The 25,197-nt window shown below is 33.2% G+C and overlaps 2 protein-coding genes across 2 annotated transcripts in view; both read left to right on the plus strand.

Moving 5' to 3' along the window:
- LOC144842012 (uncharacterized) overlaps nt 1–16,226 on the plus strand; it is a 188,997-nt gene extending 172,771 nt beyond the window's left edge. Inside the window, exon 2 of the mRNA XM_078698348.1 lies at nt 16,217–16,226. The gene's annotated coding sequence lies outside the window, so the exon portion shown is untranslated. The remainder of the gene's footprint in view (nt 1–16,216) is intronic.
- LOC144842011 (WD repeat-containing protein 44-like) lies at nt 5,363–23,697 on the plus strand. The gene is made up of 16 exons (XM_078698346.1): nt 5,363–5,544; nt 6,491–6,695; nt 7,190–7,273; nt 7,382–7,738; nt 8,440–8,640; nt 9,307–9,540; nt 11,156–11,292; nt 14,109–14,195; nt 14,698–14,824; nt 15,683–15,808; nt 16,297–16,578; nt 20,120–20,242; nt 20,468–20,761; nt 21,239–21,354; nt 22,417–22,544; nt 23,389–23,697. Exons 1-16 carry the CDS (start codon nt 5,474–5,476, stop codon nt 23,691–23,693), a joined length of 2,877 nt encoding a protein of 958 aa, XP_078554472.1. The 5' UTR covers nt 5,363–5,473; the 3' UTR covers nt 23,694–23,697.
- The last annotated feature ends 1,500 nt before the right edge of the window (nt 23,698–25,197 follow it).

A 25,197-nucleotide genomic window follows, 5' to 3' on the forward strand; every position in this document is an offset into this window, starting at 1 on the left:
TCTGGCTTGTTGGACGTTTTCAGTCGGTTCCAATTATTGAAATGCTTGAAATAAAGAAAATGAATGAATGAATAAACACGATCCAATTATTAGTCTTTAAAACGTTTCTTTTTGCTTACGTACATTTGCTTAGTTGAAAGTACAATCTTCAATGGATAACAAAAATAGGTTAGCAGACCACCAGTTACAGCACAGCGTGTTGCTCTGATAATTATATGAAAAAGGCGCATTGTCTGTAAGATCACCATAGCAATAAGGCACACTTACGCTCGCGTAAACAATGCATTGTGACGTTTATTCTATATCTATGGTACCGTAGAATAAACAGACGCCATTTTCTGTTTGATATTTCTCACAGAAAGCTCCTTTCAAAAAAGCTCCTAAATTATTTGAATAATATCGATACATTTGTAATATCATACTAATAAATATGATCGGAAGTAACAAGGAAAAGTTCAAGAACATCTTTAATGGTACAATTACTTCAAAAGGTAGTGAACAATATCTTAAATTTCAAATTTTATTACACAATTTTCTTAAGCCACCAACCACACTGCACTGATGATATGATTTGCAAAATCGGTTCATACGTACCGCCGCGCCACAAAAACCGCCTTTCGGTGGGTTGACAAACCAAACTTACGCTCGCACCAAATACACCATTGCTATTATTATTATGCATACAAAAATTACTCAAAATTTGTATCATTAATTATATTTAGTATTAAATTAGGTCTTGGCATTGTTAGTATTGTCATTTATTATCCATTCGAAGTTTGGGGTTTCAGTCACGTCTAATTATAAATTAAATTTTTAATTAGCCTGAGACCTACACTAAAGCTAGTCCTAAACATTAATAATAAACATTATGATATATATTATTCATGTGACAGATTCTGGAGAATTCCGTGATGTTCGTTCAACGGATGATGGAAAGTCACATTCTAATAATGCCCTCAACAGAAAGAAGCGAAAATGGCGAAACTTAAAGCCATTAACATCAGACATAAGCCACAAAGGTCCAATCAAAATCAAGCGGCCATGGCGGGAAATCAACATTACCAATGAACTGAGAAGTTCAACAACTAAACTGAAGGTGAGTGGTTTTTAGCATTGTATTTTATAGAAAGAGTGTACAGTCAACATACTAAGAATGTTTCAAAATGTGGACATCATTTTAAATAAGCTTATAGACTGTACATTTTTGTGTTCTTTTCAATAGTTTCTTATAGTTTTTATAATAGGTCATATTAGTTTAGTTTATTTATTTTAGTTTAATTATTTAATTTATCAATACATAGAAAATACAATAGAAAAAATGTTTTTATTGTAGAAAAAGGAATCTATATCTCAAGTTGTTGAAGAAACATTAAAGATGTACCGCGCAGCTTCTTACAATATTAACCACTTTCCACAACTTTCTGACAGTAAGTTACAGTACAGTCTTAACTCTTATAATGTATTTCTGTGTAACCAGGGAAGAGTTAAACGTTCACTCTTCAACACTAGCCCTTCATTATATTTATACATTTTGTCTTCATTTCTTATACAATCTACTACTGTACATTAGCCATAACTTTGATGGCGCCTTACAATGGCATTTTGATTTCCTTTTAAATCATGGCAATTTAAGATATTTTGTTTGGCAGACTCAATTTAATCTCGTCTCTCATGTGTAACTTGTTTTAAGACCAAAATGCCATTTTTCAAAATTGTGTTTATTTTAGGTATCCATGAGGAGAAGCCGAGTTTTGTCTACAGCGACGGAAGTGATACCAATTTATGTGAATCCTCTCGTTCGCCAGCTAAGAGTCTTTATGATGGTAACAATTTGAATGTAAAAAAAGATATAATAATTACAAATATAGTTCATCTTACTTTTTATTACAGATCTTTATCGCCACTGTCTCGAGCTTCGCGTTGCAAGAAACGCTACGATAGAACCATCCACTCCATCCAGAAGTCTAGGAAATGTTTAAAGACTAACTCACCGTACTGGAGCTGGCTGAGACATCATGTGGCTGGTACCAAACCAAACAGAAAGTTCATACGTACATTGCTGAGTAGTATTAAAGACATTGCTAAGTTTAATGCTGAAAGTATAGCTGGTAAGTATGCATCTCCTTACTGCAAGTCGGAAACCCAAGAAGTAGGTATAAACATTGGTAACATTGATAGGCTCTGTAATGAAAACAATGTTAGACAGTCAACAGCTTCTAGTAGCCATACCAGGGGATCGAAACGGGTATGTTTCAGCACTCATGACACGCCAGACCTACCATCAGTTGATGAAATGCTAGATGCTGATCGGAGTTGCAGGAGAAAGTTGCCACTGCGTAAGAGGTCCAATGGAAGCTGCAGTACTATCATGATACCTACACTCCTGTATAGCTCTACTAAGCAATCTAAACGAGTGTGTTTTAACATTCACGACACACCAGAGTTACTATCAGTTAATGCAATGCTTGATGCTGATCGGAGTCGCCAAAGAAAAGTGCCACTGCGTAGAAAAGCTGAGAGCTGTAGTACCATCATAACACCAACGATCATACCTAACTCTACTAGACATGATGTAATGTTTCGGATTTGCAGGAGAGGTTCCATTGCGTAAGTAGTTTGATACAGTAAGTCTATATGTTTAGTTAAGGTGCAATATCGGTGGCTAATTGAACTACGAAATGATTTTAAACTTAACATAACGAACATAAATATAAGAAGGATATTTAGTCACTAAAGATCTAAATCCATTGGCAGACATTAAGACATTACGTTATTTACTAGGTAAGAGGCGTATCATGTAAGTGTAAACATGCGCGTGTAGGTCTTAACATTTATTGAAAGCTACCGTATGGCTACGTAAAAGCAAGGCAACCAAATCCTGAAACACACTTTTATCTGTACAGTACACTAGGAAACCTACTACATCTTGATAATAGACATGCGAGTAGGCCTATACTGTATGATGATAACATAATTAATTTGGTCTTACTATACTAAGGAATAGTACAATTTACTTTTCGAGATTATGGATACTAATAATCGCATATAATTATTTTTTTATAATTATCTGATGTTGTTTTTACTGTAAAAAATATTCTTAAAACTATTATTAAATGATCACATTTCAAAAAGTAATCCTAACAGTTCTTTTCAAATATTATTTCACTAATTTGGCCAATTTGGAAAGAAAACAAAATTTCCAGTCTGAAGTCGGAGATGCTACCTCATCGTGGTAGACTGGTGTCAACATCATTGGTATCAACACAAAATGATACCAAAGATGGCTAACAGCATCACGCTTAACCCATCCCAAACGAACAGGCTCGCGTTTTCCTTATTTCTAGCTTGCAATAATTAAATAATACTAGATGGTACGCGAGCGTACCATGGTCGTGCCCACAGATGGAAGTATATCTCGAATACACAGTAATTTCAGCGTAAAAAAACTGGTGATGTCAAATGTAGCCTACGTACCGCCACAGGACTATAATAAATTGTCATTGAATAAATAGATACAATTATTTATGCAGTCAACTAAATTTAGCACCCCGGGAATTACTTCCGAAAGAGAAACCAAATTTTTGATGCTTTGACTCATTTAAACAAATCCAATTTGTATTTTGTATGTAGCATTAAGGTTGAGGGAAGGTACAAAGACGAACTATTTTAAAATATATTCTTTATCCACTCAGCAACGAAATATTGTTTTCATGTTTTATAGGCCTATAAATAATATACCACTAAATACAGTAAAACATTTGCGATTTAATACTTTGTTAAAATTGTCACTGTCATGTGACGATACACCACTACGACGTTTATATTTTTGTTAATTAATACAAACGTTGAGAAGCAATCAGTAATATAGTTTATTTGTATATTGTGTGTTTATAATTTATTTGTATATATGTTTATATTATATCTATACAGTACCAACACTCGTTCGACGCGATTCAAATGGCGACCAAAGGTGGGTTTAACCATTATAAAATATAGTATTGTATAGTAGTATTGCAATACTATATCTTAAGGTTTTAAGTTTATTCTCTAAGGGCCCAACAATTTACCTACTTGTGTTAACATGGAGGTATACCTCAATGGTTAAACCAAATAATTTGGAATGTTCCATTCATCGAAAATCAATACATTTGTATATTAAATCTATCAAAATAGTATTTTTTAAAGAAAATCGGCCTGTCTTCATTCAACATTATGATGCTGTACTCGAGTTGTTCAACCGGTTTTCAGCCATTAAAAATAATTATCGTAGGAGGAGATAGGAAAATGCGAAGCATCCTCGTAGGCATATAGATGAAGAATTGTTTGATTAGTTGTACCGTACGTTTGTTGACGGCTGTACGACGACTCAAACCTTAGGAAGTATTGCTCCTACCCGGAATAAGCATGTTATATTTTTTGTTCTGTACACAGTTGGCCACGGACTTGAAATAAAAGTTCATTATTATTTGATTGATTAATTGATTGATAAGCTAAATCAACTACAGAATGAAAACTAAATCCAATCCAAATTTACACAATCTCAAAACATTTATGTTGTACAGTATTTAATATACCCGTTTATGATTAATTTTACCGTACAACTAATTACTACAGTGATTTTTTAACAAAAATAATTTACTTATAAATCATTATAATTTTCTTAAATTATTAAATAGAATACAAATATTTCTTATAAAAACGCCACTCGACGGACGAAACAATTTTAAGAATTGTTCTTCTTGCTTTTATATTATATTCATAAAAGTAAAAACAATTATTTTATTTTATTCAATAATTTCTGCTTTTATTTTTATTTTTTTGTTTATGTGGATCCTCCATGTGTGGATTTTACTGCTGCTGCAAAAATGCACAATCTGACGATAAATAAAAAATGACCAAAGAGGATCGGAAGGACTGTCGTGTTGGACTCGACCATTATATTCAATGACTAATCTGACATGTACAGTGACCTATTATATTTCCGGCCTAGAGGTTAACAGCCAAAACGAAGTCATTGCTTATTGAACAAGATCTTTTACCATGGAACTATAGTTCCATGATCATACAGACTACCGTCTACACACATGGATGCATCTCTTATCAGCAAATGTTTTCATAGACTCTCTTTTCCCAGACGTCTTTTGGGGTGTCCAAATACCCATTTTTGTTCAACCATAGTAAACTATATGCCTATAGCGCACCGCTAATGTTTCCGTTTTCTTGAATAATTATATAAAACTGTCGAAAGGAGCGACACAAAAAGCATCATTTAAATTTAAACAATGTCAACATCAACTCTCTTTTTTCATCAAGAATTGAGAGAGTGCTAAATTCACTCAGCGAGGTGTTTCGAGACCATTTTCATTGTTTTGTGAAGGCAATTTGTATCTAAACATCAGCCATTTTACGCCGATGATGTTGTGAAAGTGAAATCATGATGACCATTTTCATGCAATAAATATACAACGCTGGTATGTCTTCAGAAAGTGACTCAGAAGAATTCTTTGATGCTACTGAAGATGTCGGGGTTACAAGTCCAGGAAGGTATTACTATTTAAAAGTGTAATTGAAACTGGTTAGCTAGGCTGACCTCACCCACTTTATACGATATTGTTGTCATTGTCAAATGTCAGCAGCGCGCACGTCAGTAGCCTGCCTTTGTCCCCTTCTCTCCGCTTAAGTGGACTGGAAATGGCCTAGCATAAAATATATTTTTAGTAGCTTTTGTAAACTTTGTAGATTTTAGTTTGATGACGTGGGTGTATTGTATTTTAGCCTCTCTATGTAGGCACTCTAATCTGACTTCACGCATTACAACAATACATTAAAATTAATGATATTGATAATATATGAATATAATATATTATTTATTAATATTATTAAATAATACTTAATACGCCTAGTAGGCTATACAGTATTTATTATCAATATGCCTAGGCTAGCTAGCCTATGCCTATTATAATATTCGTAACTGTACTTTGTTTACTTTTTTAAAATGTTAAAAAAAGACTGGGTTGTGCTAATCTTGGCCCGGTATCGACGATGATATAAATGTTATCAAGTACACTACTAACATAATTTAATGCTATTGTGATATTGAATTATTTTAATTGAATGTTTCATTAGAGATGGTTTTACACACGAATGAAAAGTTTAACAATATTTTAAATGATTTTAATTTGTTTCTGGAACGAAAAATATATATACAACTAAAGCATCTTTAACATGTACTTGATATCATTTTATATGAAATAACCTTACCAGGCAATACCAGGCCCATACTTGGCAATACCGAGCCCTAGCGGGCATACCGGGCGAAGATTAAGTATGACTGAAATGACCTCTCACGACTCTACTACACTACAGTTCTAACCTACTACAGTACGTCTACAATACACTTAGTCCTAACCTACATACTAACTAACTAACCCTTCAACCAAAACCTCTTTTTCAATTAAAAAGTAAACACATTTTGTTTTACACTGAAAAGGAGAAGCAAAGAAACCATACCAGTTAAAGAAATCAAGGCCCCTCCTATAGTTGATGCCTACGAACATGAAATTCAACAACTAGAAAAGGAACGCATTGAAGCTGCCAGAAAACGAAGAGAGGAGGATGAAAAGCGAAAACATGAAGATGAAGAAATGCAACGGAAATTAAATGAACTAGCTGATAAAAAAAGAAAAGAAGAGAAGGTTTAATAAAACTTATTTAATTATAATGTAGTATTTACAAGAAGCCTATTTTGTATTCAATAATGATTAAATAATATTGTCTGAAAATGAAACCCTTTCTGTTAAACTTGATTATTATATTACATTATGACAAGAGAATTAATAATGTAAATGAAATATTGTAGTTACTATACAATGTAATTCATTTGAAAAAAAAAATAGATTAGATAGTTGGTTCAATTATTTAGGACAGAAATAATTATAATCATCATAATAATCTGTTAATACTTTACCAATGAATTCAGAATCAATGATTCAGACTTTGTTGTTTTCTGAGGTCTTATTATAATTTTAAAGTACTATTTCATACATTTTCCATATTCCATAATTGCACAAGAAATGCATGGTGACCATACAACTTAAGTTTAATGATTGATTGCAGTTAAAGAAAGTTTCTTTTAAAGATTATAACAATTGTGCATTTGACACTATTTTTTAAATTTTTATTCTTTTAGAAATTATTGGAGGAACAGATATTGCGATTGAAAGAAGATGAACGAAGGCAGAAAGAGGAAGAAGAATGGAAAAAACAAAAACAGGTACGATTTTAAACTCCTAACAATACCACAGTTATAAAGATTTTTACCAACATTATAATTAATAATCTCTCCTCGATTAAAAACTTATTACATATTTTGACAATATAGGAAGCTGAAAGACGAAGAATTGAGGCAGAAAAACGTAGGAAAAAACTTGAAGATCGAAGGAGAAAAGAAGAAAGTGGATTGGATGAAGATAGTGACTCTGAAAGCCAACAACCTGTTGCTGATGAAACTCCAGCACCATTTGAAATACCTGCCAATGATGAACCTAGTGATGCAGAACCAGAGGTAGAACACCATAAAACCAGCACCATTCCAGATGTTGTTGCCAGTACAACGGGACGACCGGCAGTTTTGCCACTGGATTCTGCCGCACAAGAGATGCTGCCTCCAGCTGCACCACCTGTGGCTCCTCCTCGACGCAAGAAAAAACAAAAGAATCCAAAGAGTGCAGAACAAAAGGTTAATATGTTACATTGTGATACAATAATTATAATGCACCTTAGTATATCCTTGCCATTTGGTTGGTTGGTTATGTATATCACATGCCATCTGTAGCCATCCTGGCAATTAGGTGTTTCAGTGCACGTTCATCTTTTCTATAACATTTGACATTTGAGAGATTTCACATCGGGATGGTAAACGAAGGGGACGGTAATTTACTAGAGTGTGACGATTATTTCAAGATACAAGCGATGGCAGTCGGCCCCCTCATCACATAATCCGTAGAACCTGTATCCGTAGACCATGGTGGGCTTGGTGGGTGTGTTTGAAAAGTTTCTGTGTATTTTTTAAAAATGAATCTAGAAGAATCAAAGTGAATTCACAGTCTACACATACTATTATAATATTCAAATTTTCAAACTAAAATTGAGAAATTTAGGCCTGCCGTCTGCATGCGCTTTGTACTCATGACGTCATAAACTTTGCTCCATCTATCGGACCCAACGTTAAGTTGACCAATTAAAGTCCCGATACGAGTGGACTGGGCTGATGCATGAACAGATTAATATTTTGTATAAATTATCGTATCCTTTCATATCTATCGTCTCCTGTCCTACTGCTCACTAGTCGGTGCGTTACAAAACAAATAAGAATATTTTAACTAATTTAAATTTGCATAGCAATTGCTTTTTTCAACAGTATCTTTCTGTTCCTTTAAGATATCAGATGGAATGGATACAACAGAAGGACTTGATGATATACCAGTAGTTGGTGGTTTGCCATTGGATCTTAGTAGTGGTAGTCGTCCAGGGAGTGGCATTTTAACACCAACAACAACCATCGCTAGTATCACTAAAGAGTTGGAACATTCTTTAGATCTGGAGAGTGCTTCCCGTGGTCACTCACATGTTAGGCATCATGTAAGTCCATTCTTTTTAAAATTTGTTTAATTAACATAAGAAGTAATGGTTATGGTACAAACAGTATGGCTTCACCAAACCAATACCTTTAGTTATAAAGATAGCACCTTTTTATATAACACCTAAATAGATTCCTGTCATTTTATTGTACACGATTGTGCGTCATCACTCGCTCCACATGGTTCGTTTAAACAATATATCGGATGAAGCCCAGGCAGCATGACCCCTTAATGACAGCATAACATAACAACAATGCTTGCTCCATCGGCAAAATGCTCCATAATAAATAGTGATGTCATAAACACATACAAAAAAAACAAAGAATCCAACCAACTAACTCTATTTCTCAATTGATGCTTTGCTTAATTTGAGCAAGATACTCCCTCCAAAAAGACTTTCCAATGATATTCTTGACAGGGGGCCAACCAACAACTCTGTTTCTCAATTGATGCTGTTCTTGGTGCGTTGCAAGGCTATACTGGGATTGGGTGCAGAAGAAGCATCAGGGCCAAAATGTGCAGAAACGTATATACAAGAAGAACTGAGGAAAAACATTGATGCATTAAAACTATTGCTTGGGAAACTACAACAATGAACACCAGTGTTGTAGGTTAGACTGTAGTAAACATGTAAAAAATAAATTAAATATACTTTTATTTATTTTAGGAATCATCACTTAATGAAAAGACCACTAAACTGGAGCAAGATCCCCCAGAAAGACTTTCCAGTGATATTCTAGGAGACATGCCACCTGAGTGTGTACATGTTGGCTTGCCTCCCGAAAGCTCCATAGAACATTGGGACGAAGCTAAAAGCAGCACACCAGAAATGGAGAAACTTTTGCGGTATCACTTACTGATGCAGGGACAGAGCCGTACTGGAGACATCTTAACAGATGACGTAAGTTGGTAGACAAGTCCCCCTAAGCTACTGTAGAACTGATAAGTTTGGCACCTGTTCGGAAAATGTATAAGCTAATTTAATTAATAATTAATTAGTTGTGTATGCAATACAAAAAGTGTTTATACATGTTTTTGGAAATATTTTAAAATGTAAAATTTGAATAAATAAATAAGTGTTTCAAATAAATGTAAATGTTTATATTTTGTTTAAGAAATTTAAATTTTTGCTCTGTAAAAGTCTTTGAAATGTTATGGAAATTGTTATTACTAGAGGGTGAGCTAGCTTCGGTCGCTCCCCCTCTAGGAAGTGTAGACGATGGTTCTCGAAATGATAATGACTCGATAAAAAGGTTTTAGAAGGACGTTCTCCTTATACGTTTTCTGTCGGTTACCATTATTGAAAATTCTTGACATTCGTAAAACTAAACCTACTCTGTTTCACAGTGTCTTAGATGATTAATAACATTTTAAAGTATAGTGTTTATTGTTTGGTAGGGCCCTTATAGGGCGGAGGTGGGAAGGCGGAGTTCATTTGAGAGAGGTGCTTATTCGAGGGATATTTTTAATTTTTTAGTTTTAATAATATGGTAACATTTATAATCAAATGAATTCCTCTAATAGATATGAAAAGTGGTAAAAAAGAATAACAAATGCTTGGTAAATTGTAGATAACAGTGCGATGAATTCTACTACAAATAGTATAATTGTGTTATTATAAATGTGGATGGACGTTTATTAGATAGTAGGGGGGGGGGGGGAGGGATTATTGTTCAAAGTGATGTTTTATTGGAGAGGCGTTTATTCAAATAAATATCATCCTAATAATTAATACATTATTTAATTTAAACATCTTTTGAAACTAACTGCCGCGACAGAGGCCGTTTCGGCCCAAGAAAGAAGACATTACGGCTTGCAACATGGGCAGACATCCCGGTCCTAACAGGACACAGATAGCCTACAGTTATTCGATTTTAAACAAAAGTCTTATCATCAAATCTCCCTATGTAATTTTATAATACTATTCCCCACAATATATTCCGATGTTTTATGGCGTATATTTAATTTGCGGTCCGTTCCTAAAATAAACAAAAAACCAAAATGGCTATAGCCACTAACGGCCAACTTAGTTGAAACCAGGTTGTTGCAAGGTGAACTCATCGTGAACCCGGAAATGACTGCGTAGAATTGAAATTGAGTTGAAAATCTACCGTTGAAAACATAAGAAAGAAGAGATTTGTACCGAAGTTTTTCCATTGTGCTCGCCTATGTCAGAATTAACCATAATTTATATATATATGTAGTAAAAAATAGAACAGACTAAGCTAGCTGTTCTTGTCATATTAATAACTGAAAATCGTTCCTTCCGTGATAACTTTGTGTTGCCTTAAAAGAGGCAAATCCTTCCATGATAACTAACTAATTCTATGTTGCCTTAATATAAGAGGCCAAAAAAGTGTTAAAGAGTTTGACCCAGATATTCAGTTTCCTAGAGTGGACTTTACATATCAGTGGCTACTGCATATAAGAATAAATTGACCATTAGAATAGCGAATGGGCATGATATTATAATATCATAATTAATGTTTAACAGCATCAATTTTCTTCTTTAACAGGAAGTTCTATCTCAGGTGATGGTTAAGAACCTAGACACAGGTGAACAGGTGTCACTACTGCAAGCAGAAGATAAACTACCAGCTTGTATCAACCCACTATCACTTCACATTATGAGGCTTACTTCAGAATATGTCAGGTTTGTTTATGTACTATGTTGAGTATATTTATTCTTTACTTTGATCACATTACACCATGTGGAAGCAGCATTTTCCTTTTCGTGATAACAGGACAAATAACATTAAATAATAATATTTTGGATTTATAAAGTGCCAAATGTTGTGAAACCTCTTAGCACTGTACATATTACTGTATTAATAATAATAATAATAATATCCTGGATTATATAGCGCCTAATGTTGTGAAACCTCCAAGCGCTAAACATTATTCTGCCCTGATTTACGAAAGGGCATTATCTCAAAAAATGTAGTTTTGAGTAAATAAGCAAAACGTGTTTGAGTTTATCTTTAAAAATCTAGAGACAAATTAATGGTTTTTCAGTTATAATAGGTATTAGTACATATATAGAAAATATGTAACATGAATTTTATTTTAATAATTTATTTTTTAGGGGGTCAAAATTGAGATGATTCCTTCTTGTAAATTATTCATACTAACTAATAACAATAGATAATTTGACAAAAGGCATTATCTCTATATTTACATAGAATGTACACTACAAAACTAATCTAATAGCACAAGACAAATATGTAGCAGTAGGGATAGGTAAAGTTAATGAGAGGGAGTAACATGTGGCTGTTGGGCGAGGTGTGGGGAGGGTGTTTGTGGGGGTGGGGATTGGTTTAGGGGGGGGGGGGATTGTGGTGCTCGCTTTGGAAAGATTTCATGAAATTTGATGACAAAAACATAAAACAACCATTTATAAAAACTCGATTTACAGTAATTTATCGCATTTTCTATCTTGATACAGATTATTGCTTTATGCATTATATTTACAAGTTTTGTATTTGATATATTTATGCGTTTTTAACAGATTGCGTACGTTTGAAGTTGGTGGATTTTTCCAAAAGTTTTCTGTTTGTGGAATCAAATTTGTTATTATGTTGTCTTTTTTAATTTGTGGAGTTCCTGTTTATATTTAAAAACTCTCTAGACCTGGTATCCATATGTTCACATTTCCAGTATAATTTTGTTTCAACCTTTTTAAAGAGTACTTCTTTAACATCCATGAAGTTTTGGTATGCGTAGAAGTCGGTATGAGACATTTTGTTGTCTATAAAAAGTACACATTTATTAATATTATGCAAATATATTAATATGTAATAGAATAGTCAATGTAAAGGAATAATCAATGTAATGGAATTCAATGTAATGACTACGCTTACTTACAGCCACACCCAAAAAAAATGTAATTCAAAAGACTAAAATACGAATTTCCCAATGCCATTGTATTATAACAAAAGTTGCTTGACATTGATTTAAATATCAATTGGAAAACACTACAAATGACCATTGGACTTTTTTTACATTTTCAAGGATAATAACGAAGACATAAGTAATAAAAAGTATTAAACTTAGGCCTACTCATTCAATAGGCTCTCGAAAATATCCTTTGCAGCCATGTTCTTCCATTTTAGTTTGGTATCCGCATAAATTTATTTTAGTGTTGTCAAATACAATAATTTGATTAAAAGTATTCAATTTATTTTAGTTAACATCTACAAACATAATTTGAGTGTGCTAATTAGCATGCATCAAGTCGACCTCTGATTGGATAATTGTTACTGCTGCAGTGTGCAGTCAAGCGATCATTTCCTGTTGTGTATTGTTTTTTTGAGATAATGCTTTTTACTGAATTTTTTGTAGGTATGAATAAAGATAATGCCCAAACTGATTTTAATTTTTTTAATATTTTTTATATTTATAGAAAAAATTTTTAGTAGCTGTTAAGTTTAAATGATAGATTATACCCTCAAAAGTCATGTAAGACAAAAATCTCAATTTTGAAAAAAATTGAGATAATGCCCTTTCGTAAATCAGGGCAGTATTACCCCAGTCATTTTTGGATTAAACATGTATTGAAACATACTCCGATAATGCAGCTAGTAATCAGCGCAAAGTTTGCCTCTTGACCATACCAGGTATCCATTTGTACACCTGGGTGGAGAGAGGCAAACGTAAGTGTCTTTCCCAAGGATACAAGCAATGCGACGAGCGTTGGATTCGAGCCCACTATCTCGTGATCAGTACTCTAACGTGCAACACACTGTGCTCACCTGTATAGATATAATGTAATACTTTCTGTCTTTATATATTTTAGTTTAAAACTTCCACAGTACAATTCGGTAATTTTGATACTCCATTACCGTCAAATGACAGCTTCCAACCAACCCTGACCTAACCATGCAGACTTGTGAATTTTTTCAAATTGACTTTTAAAATCTTCCCGATTGTGGTTTTGTTTGTTGGTTTTGTATTATTTCTTTATACTGGGTGACCTCTTCAGTCACAGACTGGTCTCCCAGAGGGCCCAATTATGATCAGTGGCTGTGACCAGTACACCGGGGTTACCCCCTACTTGTCTTGAAAGATGTACTAGGTTCTTTAAAGTGCACATGAGCTAGATGTGTACACTGGACCTACGGTTTGTAGTCCTTATCCAGGAAGACTAGTTCTTTCACCAGAACCATGGAGCGAGTGAGCCTGGAACCCTTGCAGATGTTATGGTTACGTAATTACGGTTCCACTGTCTTAACCAATCGGCCACTCACTCGCGGTCATGTGTATGGACTCATCATACGTGGGGAAAAATTTGAGAATTTAACTGCTATATTGGATCCAAAATGGCAGATTGACCCTTCCCAGCACAATTCTGTTCTTTTTGATATCAATGTGTATGTAGATGTGTGCAGTAACACAATGGTATGATGAACAAAGCACAAATTCTAGATAAATATAGATATTTACTGGTATTGTTCCAATAATTCAATTTAGTAATGGAAGTTTGGACAAGATGGAAGGAAGTGACACGGAACAGAAAAAGGAAGATTCACCTGTTGCACAACAACTCAAAATTAAATCGTTAGTCATCATTCTTTATATCCACTTTTAAATATTGTATCATAAGGTATAGATATGGTATGTGTTTGTAAGGCATCCTACTAAAAAAAATACAAATGTTATACAGCATATTCCTATGCAAACGAAATACTTATGCTATTATTATATTCTTGTAATTGTAGAGGGCACACTTTTGTATGTTTGATTCCACTTGTATTTGTTTTTGTGACTTGTATTGTGCACTTCGTTATATGCTAATTTATGCCTGTTGTAAATATTTTTATATTTGTAAGTATCATGTAATTCATCCTTTGGCTGCGATTTTGATATTCAATAAAATGAATTGAGAAAAAAATGAATGGAAAAAAAAATTTCAAAATGTAAAAAAGTCACAAATAACTTAACTAGTGAAAATATTGAGAACAAATGATAAAAACAGCAGGTAGTATGAAAGAGGGAAAAAAGAAATTATCATTGATTAGTTTACAAACATATTGTTTACATTAATTTTGATTGTGATTAGGAACAAGTTAAAGAAGTTTACCAAAAAGATGGCCCAGAGGGTAAAGACAGTCGCTGGCGACGCATTTAAACACGAAGAACAAGCTTCCAGTGATGACGAATCATTACCAGACACAAAGACAGTTAAGGTCAGAGGTTATTTCAATTTACTGTAGTTATTTTTATGTCTTGATGCACATCTGGCCAAGGATTACCAATATTAAGTAGGACAGTGATTAATTTACTATTACTTACATAAATTATAAAATTACTTATACAAATTATTAGTAATAAATAAATTAGTACTGTAGAATCGATAACCCAATAATGATTTAGTTTAGTTAGTATCTTCATTGCTCTTCTGAAAAGTTAAATGTGAAGAAATGAAGCTAAAACAATTTTACTAATTAAGAAATGATTTGTTGATCTTTTTTAGTTTGTTTTGTAGTTATTGAAAAGTTTATAATTTTGATAATATTGATACACTTGAACCTTTCTTTCACTTTATAATAACTGCAACTAAATTATTCCCTTACAAAGTGAGTGTATTTAAAACCACCATTAATTGATACATTTTAGACAAACAATTGTTATTTGAATGCAGTTTAAAGTAACAAAATGCTTTCTTTAGCTAGAGTTAACCCACTATCAGCGCAAGTTTGGTGTTCAAAAGAAGTATGAACAACATGCTAGTGATTTGGAGGTCATGGGAGTCCCACAAGAATCGTTTAATTGTTTAAAAGTATTTATGTATTAATAGTAGAAAGTACAATTATATCGTAGAGTAGGGCAAACATCAAACTAATTAAAATACCCTGACACTGCCACATTGGAGAACTCGTTTTTAATTTTCTTAATTTCTCTGATAAAATAATTGACTCCATCTTCACATCTAGTAGAAAATGTTTTACACCACAATTTTTACAGAATTTACAAGATGTGACTGATTTACTATGTGAGAACAAAATACCATAATTAATGAATGTACTTTATTTTATGTCCTACAGTTCCGTGCGTCATCAAGCCACAAAGGTCCATATGATTTCGATCAATTGAAACTGGCTCAAGAACTTGGCAGTGAAAACTCTGGCGCCATCTGGACTATGAAGTTTTCATTATGTGGTCGATTATTGGTATGTTTATATTTGTTTATGAGATGGATCAGATGTAACATGCTTTGCAAACAATTGTCCTACCTTGCTTTAAGTCAATGATTTTGCAGTCAGTTTTCAAAATAACCTAGGGAAGTATTTGTACATAATTTTTGTCTTATCTTAGATGACAAAGTCTATTCTAAATGATAAAAATAATTGGTTTTATAATAACATAGAGAAATTTTAGTATAAATATTATAAATAAATAATATGCTATAATACTGTATCTTTATAATACTGAATCAATTAAGCACTTGTTAACTATCTTAACTTTAGCAAAAAACTTGATTACCAGCCCGGGCCTCCAAAGTATATTGCCAAGATTTTGCTCTGGGGAAAAAAGTATTTTGTGAATTGGATTACATACATTTTCTTCATACCACTGAGCTTATTTGACACTTTATTGACTGAGGCTCTTATTTTTATTCTTACTACCACTTTTTTCTTTTTGTTCATTGGTTGTTTAGGCTACTGCTGGACAAGATCACCTTCTCAAGGTATGGGTTCTTAAGAACCATGAACAGTATTTTGGTGACATGAGACAGAAGTACAATGCAGACACCCAGTCCTCTCCCACACCTTCACAAGAGGACATACTGGATGCCATTGAGAAGGAATCGGTGTCAAGCTCTGGAGCTGGTGATGGTAACGATGAAGATGATAGCGATCAGTTGGCAATATTTGCTAAAGCACCCTTTTGTGTGTATACAGGTCATACTGCAGATGTGTTGGATGTTTCCTGGTCAAAGGTCAGTACACTCAAGGTCTGCCATCACCTAGGGCATATTTTATGTAAAGTCTTGGCTTAGCTTCTGTTCAGATTTATAGTTATGCTTTCAAATCGTAAAGATCACATACAGTAGTTAGCGTTGTAACGGCCAGGTGTGCAGATTGAACATACGCATTCGTTTCAAGAGTATGAAATACTAAATTGGTTGAAAATCAAATCGTTACATGACTTTCATATTGCAAGTATCGTACACTAGTCTGGTACCTTCAGCCTTTGTAATAAGTGAATGGTCAGTGGGCCTGTTTCTGCTGCATACAAAATAACCGGTTAAAATCGGTGTGAATAAATTAAAATTGGTGTGAATAAATTAACTCCATTTTCTTTGCAGCAGAAACAGGACAAATTTGTGGTAACCGGTTAAAAGGCAGCGCAAAATAACCGGTTAAAAACACCAATTTAAATCGGTGTTAGAACGCCGTTTAACCGGTTATCGCTGAGCAATTCTTAGCTGCAACACGAAATAACGGTTATTTGATTGACAGTTGTGACCCCGGGTCAGATACCGTCGCGAACCATGTGTGTTTTCCTCGTGGTTTTGACAGTCAAACGAAGAAGTGAACATGCATGTGGATGAATGAAATCACAAGATATGTTATTCAGTTGTGGGGGGAAGAGAAAGTACGGGGAAGGATGGCAGGCAATAGAAAAGATTCACAGATATATAAGAGCATTTTTGCGAAAGTAAAAGAGGAATTCGGGGTGGTGTTCCGAACTACCCAAGCTAAACAATTTGAGGCGTTAATACACGCTCGCGAAGGGTATGGTCCTATAAACAAAAGGGACTCAGAATGTTGCAAATACCTACCAAATGAGAATAGATAATGGTTAATTAATTATGAAAACCCAAATTTTATAGCAAAAATCGTCCGAATTTATGTTAAAAACGATGAATTTAGCAACAAAAACTGATACCAAACGAGCGTATTTATGGCACGCCCTTAGTGCCTTTAATAGGAGAACAATGAACAATCTTACTTTGATCGTTTTACATATCATTTTTTAGAAAAACATCACATCGACCGAAAACAAAGGTTATCAGAGCCTTTGATAATATATTAAATATGATTTTATTAAGCATAGAAATGTGTTATTATTTATGCTAGTACATAAATATACGAAATAATGTTCAATACTCATTATTCTATTAAAGGCACTATGTGCGTGCGATATTCTATGACTTGGATACTCTCGTTTGATTTAAGTTTTTGTGGCTAAACTCATCGTTTTTAACATAAATTCGAACGATTTTTGCTATATAAGTTGGGTTTTCATAATTAATTAACAATTATCTACTCTCGTTTGGTAGGTATTGCAACATTCTGAGTCTCGTTTTTGTTTCCGTTTGGTGTTTAGTAGGACCGCGCTCGCGAAAGACAACAGTCGTTCACGTTGGAAGGGCTGTGTGACATCGCCTTTTTGAGGAATTAGGCTAGATAATAATTATCCTAGGCGATCGGGCGCTGCACAACCCTCCCCATGTTATTGAAGGTTCCATGAGAATTCATTTTATTAGCGATTTTAAGTAGGCTTTACAAAAAACGAAAATTGTAGACCTGGTCGGAGACAACATGATATCACACACGTGTGTACTGACGTCGATGTAAACAAACAGCCAACTTACTACTTCCGTCTGAGCGTATTGCATTTTGGGTAATGATGACGTTTTGCTCGACGACCACCCATAGATTTAACCGGTTATTTCGGAGCACAAATTGAGCAGAAACGCGGTCTTGTTATTGTTATCTATTTTTAATCTATTTTAAAATAACCGGTTAAATTGCGTTATGCAGCAGAAACAGACCCAGTGTCATAAGAGGTGGCTTCCACAAATCATTTCTTCAGACCTATGGAGTCCTACGCCACGTACAATAAAAAACCATTTAAACTCTGAAGGTCTGAACTTTGGACTGCTGAAAAGTCCATGTAATATGGTGTTAATTGAGAAATACTTACAAGGCAGGTATCATCAAATTATGAGTGTCGACAAGTAGCACCCACCCATGAGAGTACCTACCTTAAACCCAACAGGGAATATTCCCTTTTTGAGCATTGTATTGTATTAAATTTTGTTAAGATTTAGAGAATTGTTTGCAAAATGATATTGTCCATCTCATGAAAATATTATACTCATAATTATTCGTTGTTTCTACTGTGTATTATTTCTGACAAAATTTCATAACCTAATAAAGTTTATTGGCTTTTTCTTTTGTAGCATAGTTTGCTAATATAACAATTCTAGTTCTGCTTTACTGCTCAACATGTGTTATTATATTATACAGTTATTATTAACAATAGAAATGTTAAATCCAAAATTCCCCTTTAAAGCCACTTGTGGTTTTGATATGCATAGTAAATGTGTGCAATTCAGCTAATAACCTTGCTAAACAAAACACTTCCTGTTTTAATGTCTTGAGGTGTTATAATGGCTACTGTATGTTAAATTGCGGTCTAGCAGATTTACATTGCTGTATACTGGTTAAATATCGGTTATTTATACTCCTGATAGGAGAACCCCAATATGCGCCTGAAGGAAAGAATTAAAGTTACAAACAAGCAAGTTTGAACAATCACTTTATTCACATGAGTCATACAAAAACAATGATTTGAAAATTGTTTGAAAAAGAAAAGTAAAATTTATTGAAAATAAAATATAAAATTTGATGTACCTCTGAAGTTTTATCTGGGGTACATCATAGTTATATAGGCCAATATCGCATATACCAACAAAACTTGGGTATGATTCGAACGCACTGGTTAAACCATGGAGGAAATATACAGAACAAAATGTAGATTTCCTCCATGGTTAAACATCCGATAGCACTTGTCTAATGTTACATTCTGAAACATATCAAAGTCAAATTACCGCAAGTTATTGATCACATGCCCTTACATTCGATGTCTCAGATATGATTCTGATCAGCTTAAGCATGCATAGAATGGTGTTAACTCTAGTGCATATAAACACAGCCTACTTTGCGTTAGTAATGCTTTTATCAATTTACTTAACTTGAGTGCTTGTACAATTTTGTTTCAGTTGCACTATTTGATTAGATAAACTAAACAATTATAAATTTTAGTTTCTTGTAAACATATCACCTTTTATTATGCTATTAAAGTTGTTTCGTTTGTAAACTTTTATTTTTTCTTGGTTTCTTTAACTGAGAAAGAATTAATAATAGTGGCTCAAAAAGTATGTACTCTCTTGTCACCTTGGTTTAGGTTTTAAAATCAATCAGTTTAGATCAATATGTTTAGATCAATATGTTTAGATCAATAATTTATTGTTTTTTTATTTCTTCTTTATACTGGGAGACCACTTAAGTTAAAGACTAATCTCACAGAGGGCCCAGTATACAGACAAACAGACAGTGAAATGAAATGAAAAACCTGTTTCTTCCACATCTGCGTTTTAATATTTAACTATTAACAACATTACATTTTTATTTTATATTTTTATAAATTACGTTATGAAATCTAATATTGTAATGTTAATTTTACAGAATTATTTTATGCTATCATCATCTATGGACAAGACTGTACGTCTATGGCATATTTCACGTAGCGAGTGCCTATGTTGCTTTCAACACATTGACTTTGTTACAGCCATAGCATTTCATCCAAGGGTAATACATTTGTTTGTGAATTTGTTATTGCAATAATAACATCAAATTTATTGGCTTTGTTATTACATGCTCTAAATTCCATTTTAAATTTATGATTTTTTAAAAATTTTATTTATTAAAAATTTTTGAGAGTTTGATATATAAACGTATCACTGTACATTTCAGTGCCAGTGTACATCCATGTAACTTAATATACAATACTTAAATGTAATTCTCTTTATATAGGATGATCGATACTTCCTCAGTGGGTCACTAGATGGCAAGTTACGTCTGTGGAACATACCCGACAAAAAGGTTGCCCTCTGGAATGAAATTGATGGACAGACAAAGCTTATCACTGCCGCCAACTTCATTCAAAATGGCCGATTCTCAGTTGTTGGTACTTATGATGGCCGTTGCATCTTTTACGATACAGAACATCTAAAATATTATTGCCAAGTTCATGTTAGGTCAACGAGAGGTCGTAATGCAAAAGGTCGTAAAATCACTGGGATTGAACCACTTCCTGGTGAGGATAAGGTAGGTGTCAGATTTTTAAACCATAAATTACTTTAGTTTAAATGTATTCCTTATTTTAAATTAATATTATTCTTTTTTTTTTAATGAATTCATTGATAGAAAGAAAACAATTGATACATAAATACAAAACAAATACTTTGTTTTATATTACCTTCATCAAAGGTGAAAAACTTTTTATTCTATCGTTTTGATCAGACTGAGATCACAATTTTAGACAAGACAGAAAATATATGAACTTGAGACTTTCTGACTTATTGTTTAAATGATATTTTTCACGATTTATGAACGAAACGAAACTCTACTATATAAGCAACAAAAGTTCAGTATACAGTCAACTTTCCCAATACCGTACACATTTGGGCTGGCCAGACATGTCTGGTTTCCTGGAAAGTTTCGGAGAGTCTTGTACTGGGAGAGTTGACTGAGAGTTGCAATATATTTTCTTATCTATTAAAGTGTTATTTTACTATGTTATAGATCCTTGTAACATCAAATGACTCAAGATTGAGGGTGTATGATTTGAGGGACTTGTCAATCTCTTGTAAATACAGGGGCTGCTCAAACCTTAGCAGTCAGATCAAGGCTTCCTTCAGGTATACCATTATGTAACAATACCATCTGTGATAAATTGCGGTACCTTATCAATAGCTCAATCATTGTTAATATTATCATAAGTTTATTAATATGGATGATATTTCCAAAATAAAAAGAAATTGAAATTGGATATATATCATCAATGATTGCTGTTTATTCATTTGTCACCATCACCACCATCTTTATCAATTTTGTTATTATTGTCACTGACCTCGCGATTTTATTGGCATTGTTATCATTATTCCATCCTCTGTGTATTGTCACCATCACCACCATCTTTTATCAATGTTGTTATTATTGTCACTTCCATCACAATCTTTATCGTCACTGTTATTGTTGTCATTGTTATCATTATTCCATTGTCTGTTTATTGTCACCATCACCACCATCTTTTATCAATGTTGTTTTTATTGTCACTGATCACGATCTTTATCGTCACTGTTATTGTTGTCATTCATTATTCCATCCTTTGTTTATTGTCACCATGACCATCATTATTTATCAATTATGTTTTTATTTTTTATTTTATTTTATTCAATCGAAACCAACAGCGATAATTACCGCCACTAACAGGTCTGATACAAACAAAGCCAAAGACTGTTTAAAGCACCTTGATTGGTCCTAACATTGATCAAGGGCTTCTCTCGTCCAGTGCCCACCTTGACCAGAGGTTTCAGGCAAATACTAGATGCGGGGCTGCCATAAGAGTCAGCAGTGCTGATTTCAAATGCCTAATGGGACCCCATTATTCCATCATCTGTGTATTTTCACCATCACCACCATCTTTTATCAATGTTGTTGTTGTCACTACCACTGCACCAGATCACGATTTTATTGTCATTGTTATCATTATTCCATCCTCTGTTTATTGTCACCATCACCACCATCTTTTATCAATGTTGTTGTTGTCACTACCACTGCACCAGATCACGATTTTATTGTCATTGTTATCATTATTCACCATCACCATCATCCTTATCATTGTCATTATTGTCACTTGTGTGTTTTTTTAGTATGTTCAGAAACAAAAAGGTGATATTTTATGATTATTTTTCCTTTAGCCATAATCGCAAGTACATTGTTTGTGGATCTGAAGATTTTAATATATATTTCTGGAAGACCAATTATGATTTTGGTAAATTTTCATCTGTTCGAAAAGATAGAAATGATTATTGGGAGGCCATCAAAGGTATGTAGTATTTTAATGAAGTCATTAAAAAAGTAACATTTTATTTATTCAGATTAAACATACATGTACTACCATATGATAGCTGGATATTTTAATTTTATTGGTTCAGTTTTCCATATTTCTCATCTAGTGTGTATTTTGTCGATAAAACTGAAGCCAAAAAGAGATATTTTGTTGTAATTCATTGATGAGAAATCAATGCATTTATCAATTCCAAAGATTTCTTTGTTATTATTTGTTTATTTGAGATATTTTCATGTTGAAAAGGAGAAGCTACTGGTATAGTGTATTTATTTCTGAAAGTTTAGTATTTTTTAATAGCCTTGCAGGATAAACATATTGAATAGTAATGGCTTCTTTTTTTTTTTTTTTTATCTTTTGTGGTTAACCACCACCTTTATTCATTCAATGTTTCACATAAACAACAATTACAGAATCTTTAAGCATTTTCTACATTTTTTTTGTTATTTTCTTATTTTTATCCTCTTTAATATTAATAATAATTTTAATATTTTGGCCTATATGTAGTACCCAATGTTTTCTTAATGTATATATTTGTTTTGTCTACTACACTTATAAAAAATATAATGTTTACATTATTTTCTGCATATTTTTTGTTATGTTATCTAATAGTAATACAAAATATATTGCATATTTAATAAAAAAAGTTGTTTACTTATGAAACGTTTGTTAACTTATTTATCATAATTTGTGTGTCTTTCAGTTTATATATTTGTATATAGTAATAATATTAATGGCTTCTATTACAGCTTCAAAATCACATCCTGCTGTAGTTATATGTTATATACAATATCACATTTCTTATGCATTTTTATTTCTACAGCTCACAGTGCAGTTGTTACTACAGCCATTTTTTCACCGAATCCAACACTGGTTATCACACCGATATCAGAAAGCTTGAGTGATGTCACGGAAAAGCGTGACGTATCACCGGGTTCGCCATCAGTCCCTCTCAAACGGCCGGAAAAAATTGATACAAAAGGTGAAGGGTCATCGAGGAGTGGATCTCTAAAAAAGGACAGAATGGACAAAGGAGAATTACTGGTATCTGCTGATTTTAATGGACAAATTAAAGTTTTTATCAACTATCCTAAAGTACCAGCCAAGATAAATATTGCAACTCAATAACAATGTTTGCTTCCGATTGTTCTTAATATTTGTTTATCCAACTCAAAGTGTACTGTTTAGCCATGTCGGGCACAGCAATTGAATTTCTTAATTGAAATTTCTACCATGAAAATGTTGTCATCACTGATCACCATCGTCAAAATGATTGATAATTGTAGCCAGGGTCAAAATAACTGATCACAATTGTTTGGTCATTAGCTGGTGTCAAAATCACTGACTGAGGCGTTTATTAATCCATGGATAACCAGGCCTCTCCTGCTTGTTCTAGATGCACCGGGCATAACTACTATGTGTATCTAATTCTAACCTGTGATGCAAATTTGTAGGCTACCACTATGCTGAGAGTCTGAACATACCCTTAAAGCATCCCCATTATACTTATTTTCAAGAGGCAGTGAAGCCCTGTGCTTCCATAAGTAAGGCCAATACAAAAATAAATTTAATAGTCTCACTTGATTTAAAATTGGTTTTTATGTTGGGCTTTCTATTAGCTATCTTTTCAACAAACTGAAAATTCACCACTGCTCTACACTGCATCGTTTTTATTTTATTGAATTAACATACTAGATTTATATTTTAAATATTGTAACCAGTTCAGATGAAGTACACATTTCATTTACTTGTTTACAGAATACGATATTTTGTTGGGTAATACAACAAGTATCCATCTATTCGATGAGGGCAGAGAATGTGGATTTTTTTTTATTTGGTCTAAAAATTTAAATGGATAATTTATTATAAAAAACTTAATAATATATTTTAAAAAGCTCATACCTGAACCTAAGGATAATAATATACCAATAATAGTGGTATTGATTATCTGTACAGTATAGCAATATAAGGCCTGATACACGGAACTACTGTAAATTGTTCATTAATTTGGTCTTACCAAAGGAAATTAACATTTATAATGGTAGCCTACAAATTGCATTGCCTTTAAAACTGGTAATTTACTGGATATGGGTTATAATACTAACAATAACAAGAGGCTCTTATTTGAACTATGATGATAAACAATGCTGTAGTATTGATCTAAACTGTTATGCAGTATTGATAAATGTACTGTTCAAATATCAATAATGTAATCTTGAACAATTAACCATCCACAACAGGACGTGTGATTACTTTAGTAGAAAGATAGCTAGCAAACAACGACACAGAAGAAGATACTTATTTAACACCGTGTTTGCTATTTTTCATCTAAAAAGTTTGTGATTTGTATAAATGTATTACTATTATTTATTCAACTATACCTATACAAATTAATGTTTCAATAGGTAATTGGTGGGTTAATTAACATTGTAGCGATATAAAGTATAGGCCCATAATACCATGGACCTATAAATTAGGTCATCTAACTTATAGGCTCATGATTGTATTGGAGAAGTTCCTTTCTTTCACTTTCCATAAGGTTTTGTGTGCTGCATGCAGCCTTTTAACCAGTGAAACGTAGCAAAATGCTACCACATAAAGCTACCATTACCAATTCAGTATCTTTCTTTTT

Source organism: Antedon bifida, chromosome 5 (assembly GCF_963402885.1).
Source record: "Antedon bifida chromosome 5, ecAntBifi1.1, whole genome shotgun sequence".
NCBI classification, from domain to species: domain Eukaryota; kingdom Metazoa; phylum Echinodermata; class Crinoidea; order Comatulida; family Antedonidae; genus Antedon; species Antedon bifida.

Coding starts and splice junctions, on each gene's coding strand:
- LOC144842011 (XM_078698346.1), top strand. CDS start 5,474: ATGTCTTCAGAAAGTGACTCAGAAGAATTCTTTGATGCTACTGAAGAT. Junction 6,696..7,189: donor AAAAAAGAAAAGAAGAGAAG/GTTTAATAAAAC, acceptor TTATTCTTTTAG/AAATTATTGGAGGAACAGAT. Junction 20,243..20,467: donor CCATAGCATTTCATCCAAGG/GTAATACATTTG, acceptor CTCTTTATATAG/GATGATCGATACTTCCTCAG.